Raw genomic sequence first — 9,859 nt, 5'->3', positions numbered from 1 at the left:
CTCCTTCCTTCCTTCCTTCCCTCCCTCTTTCTTCCCTTCCTTCCCTCCTTCCTCCCTTCCTTCCCTCCCTCCGCTTCTGCCCCGCTGCTCCGGCTGAGCCCCGTGGGGCTGGGAAGCGCTCCGGCGCGGCGAATCGCTCGGAGCTGCCGGCTGCGCTGCTTCCCTTCCGTCCCTCGGTACGAGCGATGAATGCGAGCAGGGCTCCGCGCTGGGGGCTTCCCGCTTCTCCCAGCCACCGTCCTGCGTCTCTCCGCCGGATGCGTGCGCTTCGCTCTTAACGAGGCCCCCCAGCCCAGGTGTGCGCTGCCCGCACCGCGTGCTGCATCGCAGCCGCCGCAGAACGTCGGCACCTCTCGCAGCCTTTCCCCCGCTGTAGGGCAGCCGAGGTTTGCGCACAAACGTCTGTCAGCCCAGCTGCAGCTCGCGGCTTTCTGGACAGGTTCGTGTGGGTTTCGTCCCACTTTACTCACTTCTTGCTGCTCTCCCGTTTTAAACCGTCCTGTGCCTCTTACCCCTCCTGTCACACCTAGGAGTGTTACAATGGTTAATCAGTCAGATTTGCTTATTCCTACTTAAAATTATCTCTTGAGGAAGCTCTGCTGGGAACAGAGGCCGGGTTGCCCAGCTGTCACAGCCAGGTGGGGGGTTGGCGGCTGTGCCCCGTGGTGTGCACTCAGCTTCACTTGGGGTGTGGGGATGTGCCTGGGCCCGGCAGGGTCCGGGTCGTGGTCTTGAGGCAGTAATGTTCTCAGGGAAAGTTGGGTGTGCTGGGGGGGTGAGAGCTGGAGTTTAGTTGTGATTTGTCTGAAAAACTAACTCAGAGTGGGAGGAAACTAATGCTGGTGCCTGGGGCGATAGATGCCAAGGGCAGGATCAGTGTGTCACTTAATCCTGGAGCTCTGGGTGCTGGGTAGCAGCTGTGCCAACACCCCAACATCTCCCCTGGCTGGAATCAGCCACGAGGACACCGCGTTCATCAGCCGGAGTCCCTCCGAATGATCGTGGCAGCGGCGAGGGATGCTCTCCCCGTTGGATTAGTCATGGACATGTAATCTGTAAACTGCAGCTGCAGGCTGACTTCCCCCACTCACCTTGGCGGGGCTGGAGGTCGGCGGCAGGGTCGGGAACAGCGTGCCAGTGCTGCAAGGCACTTCACCTCTCAGTGCTGTGACAGGTGGGACGTCAGCAGCTCTGCTCCCTCAGGCTTCAGGTGAGCGGTGCTCTTGGCAGCACGGGCAGAAGTTCTGCACCTCTGGGCCCAGCTGCTGGCACCCGGAACCGACGCGGTCTGTGAATGGCAGAGAGGGACTTGGTGGGAGTTTTGCACGATGCGAGGCTCTGTTTGCCAGGGGCAGAAGGTTTACCTTCTGCGGGGCAGGGTGGCACCAAAGAGAGACCAAAAAGACTTTTCTGGAATGCGTTATGTAAATCGCCTGGGATCGTTGCCATTGAAGTGCAAAGCCAGCTTCCTCCAACCTTTGCTTTCTGAGTCATGGAGCAGAGGTGCAGAGGTGCCGGCACTGTGCTGTGGAGGCACCCTACCCGGTGTGTCAGACTGGGGGTTTTTCCACTGCTCTCCAGGAGCAGCTGCTGAGTGCCGGTCACAGCCCGCAGCCACTGTCTCAGAGCTGTGCTGGGAAAGCAGTAGGAGAGTGAGTCGTCCTGGAGACTGAGCTCACTTCATCGTGCTTCCTTCTTCTGTTTATGAGGGTGGATGGTGATAGGACAAGGGGAATGGTTTTGAACTGAGACAGGGGAGGCTTAGGTTGCATATTAGGAGGAAATTCTTCACACAGAGGGTGGTGAGGCACTGGAACAGGTTGCCCAAGGAGGTTGTGGACGCCCCATCCCTGCAGGCATTCAAAGGCCAGGCTGGATGTGGCTCTGGGCAGCCTGGGCTGCTGGCTGAAGAGGGATTGGAACTAGATGATCATTGTGGTCCTTTTCAACCCAGGCTATTCTATGTTTTCATTCATTTAATTTATTTTATTTTTTTCCCCTGCTCTTTCTTCTGCCTATTTGGAATATTGCTTATGTGCTTATGAAAAACCCGTGTGGGGCAGAGCACCAGTGGTGGGGCAGAGCTGAATGACTGCATCGCCATAGCGATGGGAGCTGCCATCACAGCTGTGCCTGCCTTTGAACTCTTGTCGTGTTACAAGCACAGAACAACATAGCTGACGTGGGATTACGACAAACCCAACCACTTCAAGCTAATTATTTTTGCCTGTATATGTACATCTGCTCATCCCTTTTCGAGCAGAAGCTATTCACGAGTAACTGTCCTCTTCTGTGTGCATCTTAGCTGAAAAATGAAGACAGCGATGATCAAAGATAGGGGAAGAAGCACAAAGACTTCTGTCCATGATACACTTTGACTCTGACTCCTTGTGTGTGAGGAATTCTGGAGGGAAGGGCTGGAGATGTTTGTTTCTGCGAAGTTATGTCCTTTCCCCGGTGCTGCGGGGCGATGTTTGCTGGCAGCACTGATAGCAGCACACGGCCCGCACGGTGCTGCCCGCCCTGACACTTGTCCTCATTATGTATCAGAGCAGCGGTGCCCTGTTCTGTAAGTTGCTCCTCCCCATGCTTCAGATTATGTGGAATTAAAGGGATTTAAAACGCAAGATGTCCTAAGAGAAATATCTCCAAGTTCAGCCAGGCTGGCGGTTACGCAACCAAGTGCACTTCCTTTTCAGTGCACTTCTCTGCTGCCACTAAGAAAAGTTCTGAGAGCAGAGCGTGGAGCAGCACTTTGCGTCCCCTCCTCACATGTGGAGCTGTTCCTTGAGCATTGTGCCCTGCTGCCAGGCTGCTCTTCCATCCTGGGTGCTCCCAAATGGCTTTCGAATCCCATATGAGGACATAAAGGCTCTGCCTTTTCTCCGGGGTAGAAGGAAAGCACTTGGCTCCAAACACTGCAATTCTCACCAATCTGCCCAATATCAGCTGAAGAACATGGTGGTCTCATTAGGGCTTCATCTCTAGGACCATCGCTCTGCTGACACGTGGATCTGCTCCCAGCTGTGTGCCACGCACTGCTCTGTCTGGCACGGAGGTTCTGCTCCTCGTGGGACTCGAGCTGCTTTGGACATAAAAGCCCTCCCTGTTAGCATAAAAGCGCTGTGGTTTTGATTAGCAGTGACTTAATAATTGTTGATGGGTGACAGCTGAGCCAGTAAACACAAGCATGTTTCCAAGTCTGGCTATCTTCAGCTCTTCATGGAGGATATACATAAACACAAAATCTTACTTCACTCCTTAGATATTCTTTGTGCTGATGGCACCAATAGCTCCATGTAAACACTGGGGCAGTGCTTCTCTGAGCCTTCACGGCAGCACTGTTCCTTCACTCTGGTTGTCAGCCACAAGAACTCGTGCTCCTAGGGCAGATGCCAGGTTGATGTCCCATTGCTTCTCCAGGAAAGGAGTGTTATCACTGTGGGACGGTAGTAAATAACCGTTAAAATCTCCCCTTAAAACCAGCGTAGAGCAAAATGGCCATGAGTCTGCAAACCGCTCTCTGGCACTGCTTTGCTGTCCCTGCCTCATCCTTTGCCACATCCTTTGGATGCGTGGAGAGTGCTCCGTACCCCATCTGAAAGTGGCATCCCCAGTTTGTCCCGTTTGAAATGCTCTCAGAGGCAGTGCCAGTGCCTGGCGTGTGCTAACAATGGGTTCTCTTCCTTTGCAGAACGGGCAGGCTGCTCCAGAGGAAGGCGGGAACCCTCCATGCAAGGTAAAGCCGCAGCGGGGCCGAGTCCTTCACCGTCACTCTGAGCTGCATGCAGTGTGTGCTGTGCTGGCGGGTGAATGGGCTGAGGACGGCTATTTTTATATCCTATAAGCTGCCGCTTTGTAATCTGGATGAGTGCGTGCTGGAGCATGGGGTCCGGAGTGGGGGAAGAGAGCAGGCAGACCCTCTTTTTCCCCATCCCTTTGGTTATCCAGACTCACCTGGGCCATCCCAAAGCACTGCCTTGGAGCAGCATGCTGGATTCGGACGGCAGGCAGAGCAGAGGGCTGAGGTGAGAATTGCTGGAGTGTTTCAGGCCATTTCAGTGCCTCAAAAGCAGAAGCCCTTCAGAATTTCCTTTTCTGATGCACACGTTCTGTAGCTATGGGGAGCGATGCCACATGTTTGCTTTGGCCTGGGAGCCCTTGCTGCATGGATTGTCTGGAGCTTGTCCTGCTCCTCACAGCAAGCACCACAGTCTGTTGTTCGTGCTAAGGGACATGGAGAGTTATGGCAATGCTTTCCCAGTTGATCACTGTTACACATTTAGTAAAGGGAATTTAAGCTGAATCCAATTGGCTGCTTCTCAGCTTGTCCTTTTCCAGAAACTTACACTGAACTTCCAGCACTGTTGTTACATCTCAGCCACCTGTTCTGCCCTTCTGGGCTGGCTGATGGGCTGGCACCCCATCATGGGAAAGCTGGCATGGGTGGGATGAGCTCAGATCAACGACACTGTGCACTCCTCTCCCCTGAGATAATGGTTATATGGTTCTTCACCATGCCCACATCTCTGGCATGGAAAAGAATATTTGTCTCTTGTGGTTGGATTCCAGCTGGGCTTCTAAGGCTTGAGCCTTTGCCTCTTTGATCATCAAGTACTTGGCTGAACTGTCCTCCTGGTACCGTGAGTGCCAGCCTCCTGCTTTACCCTCTGCTGAGTCGCTGTGTCCGTGTGCTGTGCCGACAACCCCATTTTCAGTCATTTTTAAATGCAGAGCCCTCCTGAAATAACCTCTGGTGCGTTTTCCAAGTTTGTACAAGGTGCACGTTCTACAGGCACGAAGACAAATGAAACCCCTGCTATAAACACATACCTTTCACTTAACTCTGGCACTCTGCACCAGCTCTGGCACTCCGGATGGGGAAGCGAGCAGGCAGCAAACTCAATATCTCTGTTTTTCTGCTTGCTTGGAAGCTGACGTCAGCAGCAGATTGTGGCACTGCCTCCTTTTACCTACAGCAAGGACTAAAGAAGGAGAAGAAAGCAGCAGCAAACACCCGAGGCTATGTGTTTGTGAGAGGAGAACTGCTCAGGGTCTCTCCCATACCCGTCTGTTCCAGCTCTGCTGCTGCCCTTCTCAAGCTGAAGTACAGGAGGCACTCCATGTTGGATTTGTGCTTTCATCCTTTTGTGGCTCATTCTCTGATCTCTGCTAAAAATAACTAGAAGCAGCGACAGCGGAGATTCCTCAATGCCCACACGAAGTGCCATCCCTCCCTCCGTCCTTGTCAGCGGGATGCTGCCAGAAACAAAACCTTTATCTGCTTGGGCAAGAACCAAAGAAACTTCAACAAAACGGAAATCCAAGGGTTGCTCAAAAGAGTTGGGAATTTGGCAGCTGGCAGCACAGGGCTCTAACACCTCCAGCTTCTCCCTCCCATCCCACCTGCTGTTGTTGTGCACTGTGGCTTTGTGTGAAGCACAGCGGAACAATTGCTGCAGATGAAGGCAGAGGAGGTCTGGGCTCAGCTGCCTGGGGTCTGGGAACAGCTGGGCAGCCCTCAGCTTCCTTCCAAGGACAGCTTGGGCATTTGACAACTCCTGGCTTCTATTCCTGCGTGGATTCCCACCTTTCAAGAACAGCCGTGGTACGCAAGTCCTTGCAAGCATTGTACATCACTGTGTTTATCTGAGTATCTTGGAAATGCCTGCAAGATCCTACAGGTCGTGCGGAGCATTATCCGGAGTGACTGCCTCCCCTTGCGTGGTCAGAGCCATCCCAGCAGCATTCCAGCTGTGTGGCACTGGGATTTCCAAGCCAAACCCTCACCTGACAACATCCTATATTGCTAATGCCTCAATCCTTGCTTATCTGGCTGTTCCCACTGTAAGAGTTTGCAGTCTGCCAGGCACTCCTGGCAGCATCCCTAGAACTGGATTGTTGATCCAACTGCATTGAGCAGGAGAACTTTGGACAAGATGGGTGCAAGTGTGTCTGCTTTTTGCTTTTCTCCCCATTGTTGGTGGTGTTCAAACAATTCGGCATTGGCTTCCAGTCATCAGCAGTGCCCTTGACACAGTTTCAGTGCAACTTCCCCAGCCCAGCAGAAAGTCTCTTGATTTGCTCCCAGGGCTGCTCTGTGCCAGGGGCTAATTGCCAGCGCTGTGCGCTGCTCTCCAGGGACCAAACCTCATTCTCTCTTGTGTTCTCTAGGTTTAATTGTCAGGTAGGCTGAAGATCGATCTTTGTTCAGCTGCAAACGGCAACAGAGGGCTCGAAGTGAGTGGAAAAACAGAACCCGTCATCATTGGGGTTTTACAGCCAGCTTTGCTGAGGGGTGAGCACGTTCTCCCCGAAGGTGCCGAGTGTGAGGAATTGTACATGAAAGTACAACACCCAATTAGTGAAATCACTTCATAATGAAGAGAAGAGGAGTGGATTTGCAGCGCTGAGTGTGCCCACTCTCTGAAGGTAACGCTGGGAGCACTGAGCTCCCAGTTTGTTCTTGGGTGATAATCACAGTGCGCAGTGAAACCTGGGGAGGTGAATGAGTAACCTCTTCCAGCTCTGCTTTACGCCGTAAAAGAGACCTTTGAGACAGGAGCAGGGAGCTGCTGTCATGCCAAGCACGAGGTGCTCCGTTGCAGCGCAGTGCATTGGTGCTTGGTCACAGCTGTGCTCTCCAGCAGCCCAGGCTGTGCGTTCAGCACTGCAGGTACCTCCAGCTGCAGGCTGAGCACCGACAGGAGGGCGGCGGAGGGATCCTCACACAGAACGCGGCTCCGATCACAGCCTCTTCGAGTGAAGGGTTTTAAAACAAACAAACGGAGCGCTCTTCTTTGAAGCAGCGACCTGCTGTGTTTACACAGCTGCTGCAGTTTTCTGCAAGAGTTAGAAAGCTGCTGAGTGTGGGAAGAGACAGGTATCTCAGCAAAGGCATTCTCTGGCCAGTGCCCCTCCTTGTTGCTTCCAGCTGCATAGCAGAGCACGCTCTTGCTGGTTGGGTCCCTGAGCCCTGGATGCAGAACAGCACAGCACTGCCTGGAAACCCTCCTGGCCCGGCTGCAGTTATTGCATCTTTCCACGTGTAGTTTTTCAGCCTGGCAGTGGTGAAGCTCTGAGGCGAGCTGGCTGCTCTGTGATGCCAGCTGAAGTCATCGATGCAGTGCCCAACAGCTCTTTGTCCTTAGCAGGGCAGGCTATGGTTAACAGCAAGTTTTTAAGGAGTCTGAGCTCCTTAAAAATGCAGCAACAAAACGCCTGCTTGAGAAGCAGAGCCTCTCTGATGAGTTGCAGGCTCTAATGAGTAATTGAAGAGAGGTCATTTTGCAGGAGTGCACGTGAGGAAGGTAGGACTGGGAATGGCCCTCCTGCACATCGATGTCTGACCGATCAGAACTCTGCTCTGCTTTCTGCTCTTCCATTTCCATCCACCTCATTGATTAATAGAAATTGCCGCAAGGTCCGTCTCCCAGAAGCCTCCTTCACTGGAAAAAAAAATAACTACACAAAACCTCTTTTGCCGTATGGGGGCAACCCGTGTCATCCATCTGCCCATCAAAGTTCAAAGGAATGAGCTTTGTGCCATGTGGAAAAACTCCTCACCTCCAGGTACCAAAAATGAGAGCGCTTGTCCCTTGTTTGTACTTGAAAGCAGCACAGCTTCTAACACAGGTCTGCGAACACTGAATTGGCTGAACGGAATTTTCTTGTGCTCCGTTAGCACTCTGAGATGGGGTGCTATCGATTTCCTTGCTGTCAGAAGAGGTGTGTTTCACCGCACTGCTCTGGCTGGGCTGGTTGCAGTGCGCTGGGTGTGCGCACACAGGGAGGCGATGTCGTGCGCTGAGCCGGGTTGGCTCTGTGCTGGGTGTGTGGGGCTGCTGCTGCTGCGTGCGGGCAGAGCAATGCTTGGTGCTCTGCAAGCACGGTGGGGAAAAGAAGTTGCTTAAGAGACGGCCTGAAAATGTGCTGTCTTCTTGCACATCTTGCAAGGAGAAAGCTCCTCACAGCCTGCGTGGTGGGAGGAGTGTGGAATTCCCGCCTCAATGTGATAGAATAGTTTCCACATCCCACGACAGCTCCAGGGACAGCAAACAGTTCTCGTGGTGAAAGCAGTGCTGTGTTCTCAGATTCAGCCAGAAAGAGCCTGCATGTTTTGTGTGAGGGCAGCGTGCTGCGCAGCACGCTTGGGTCGTGCCTCAGTGCTGGTTCCTAAGGGTGACGTTCTGCATTTAGAAAAATGTGGCAAGGGGCCAATGTTTTGGTGCTCCTGCTCCAACGAGTCAGGTACCAGCTGAGCGGATGCATGGGGACATTATAGAGCATGGCTTGCCTTGCCATGGCCAATTTCTACCTCTTCCTTTCTTCAGCCTCAGGCTTTATCCCTTTACCAGTTCCTAACCCCCCATGTCGGGGCGCCGTCTGTTCCATGGATGGTTACAAAATGAGCCCTTCCTGTTTGTTCAGGACTTTGCAGAAGCTCCGAGTGCCACCTGCTGGAGTGTGCCCAGCTGGCCCCGGGGAGCTCGCTGCCTTCCTCCCTCCGCATCCCGCGGTGGGACATGGCAATGGGAAAGAATGATGGCACGGGGGTCCCCTGTGCTGCCCCGTGCCCTGCCAGAGGTCCCACACTGTTCCTGCTGCTCCTCTCGTTGCCCAGGAGCACTAACATCTATTTGTGTCCTCCAGGATTTTGCAGCATTTCCTTCCTGTTACATCTCCCTCCACCTCCACAGAAGGAGGTGTGGATCATTTTCTGGCATACGAAAGAGGTGAACTTTTGCTGTGCTAAAAGAAAGTGCCCACTAAAAAAAAACCCACAACAACAACAACAAAAAAACCACGGGTGGAACTGGTCCTTCTGAATACCAAACAGGGTAAAAGTGGACTGTTGTGGTTGGAATTTTTATTTCTTAGGGACTTGCTTGTAACCCTTTTGGGGGGAAACTCAGGATGGCAATGAAGTTGTTCCCAAGAGTGACCAAATTAGCATGATGTTGGAGAGCATGCAGAACAGTGCAGCGCTTCCAGGATGCTATAGTGCCTGGTGTGTGTGGTTCTGAGGCAGGAGCTAACGCGTTAAGGTGACAAATACAATCCCAAACACCAGGGCTCCTGATGTGACACTGGGGGACGTGGTCGGTGGGCATGGTGGTGATGGCTTGAAGGACTATGTGATATTAGGGGTCTTTTCCAACCTCAGTGATTCTGTGATTCTAAGAGAAGAGGTCTCAGGCAGAAGGGTTTTAAACCTGCTTGTGGTTTCAAATTGTTGTTGCCGCTTTGGGCAATAGGAGATGCGGGATTGACATGATGGCTGTGCTGCACAGGGCACTGTGTGGGTACATGGTGACATTCCATTGCTCCCAGCAGGGCTTGGAGCAGCTGCAGGAATGCTGGGAAGAGTCGGGGTGCAGTCTCCTCTGCAGGAAAGTAGCATCACCCTCCTCACCTTCTCAGGAGCTAATAGACAGTAAGACAGTGAGCTACAATCCTCAGCAATGTGACCAACTTGTTGCTTCCTTTTGCATCAAAATGGCTTCTGCCTCAAGGGCTGAGTGTGCTTGTGGCCACGCTCCTTCTGTTGGTGCCTCCTCAGCCCCTGGCAGCCGGTGCCTGGTGCTGACTGTGTGCAGGGACAGCCCTTGGCTTGCAGCAGGGATGGGCGCCTGGTGGGTTCCTAGGGCAGGGAATGTACCTGACTGCTCCCAGGGAGCTCCTGGGGGCGCCCACCAGAGAAGCAGAGGCACACGGACGTGGTTCTGCTCAGTTCTCTGCTTGCACACAACAGCAGCCATCAGCCTTGCCCAAATAAGGTTTGTGCATGAGAGAAGGCAGTGGCTGGTGAGGTTTCTTTGCTTTGTAAGTTCCCCTTTTTGAGAACCACCACTTAAAA

At 53.2% G+C, this 9,859-nt stretch overlaps 1 protein-coding gene across 4 annotated transcripts in view; it reads left to right on the top strand.

Moving 5' to 3' along the window:
- The first annotated feature begins 3,646 nt into the window (after positions 1-3,646).
- Positions 3,647-9,859, top strand: part of RPS6KA1 (ribosomal protein S6 kinase A1) — a 24,405-nt gene continuing 18,192 nt past the window's right edge. For 2 of the 4 annotated variants that reach the window (XM_010723226.3, XM_003214166.4), the window contains exon 1: positions 3,647-3,739. In XM_010723226.3, coding sequence (XP_010721528.1) covers positions 3,674-3,739 — 66 coding nt within the window. In that variant the 5' untranslated portion in view covers positions 3,647-3,673. Of the gene's footprint in view, positions 3,740-7,518; positions 7,573-9,859 lie in introns of those variants that run through there. The other 2 variants (XM_031556780.1, XM_010723224.3) reach the window with 2 other exon arrangements.

Source organism: Meleagris gallopavo, chromosome 25 (genome assembly GCF_000146605.3).
Source record: "Meleagris gallopavo isolate NT-WF06-2002-E0010 breed Aviagen turkey brand Nicholas breeding stock chromosome 25, Turkey_5.1, whole genome shotgun sequence".
Taxonomy (NCBI): domain Eukaryota; kingdom Metazoa; phylum Chordata; class Aves; order Galliformes; family Phasianidae; genus Meleagris; species Meleagris gallopavo.
The sequence above is the reverse complement of the archived record's forward strand: the minus strand, read 5'-3'. Positions and strand labels throughout refer to the sequence as shown.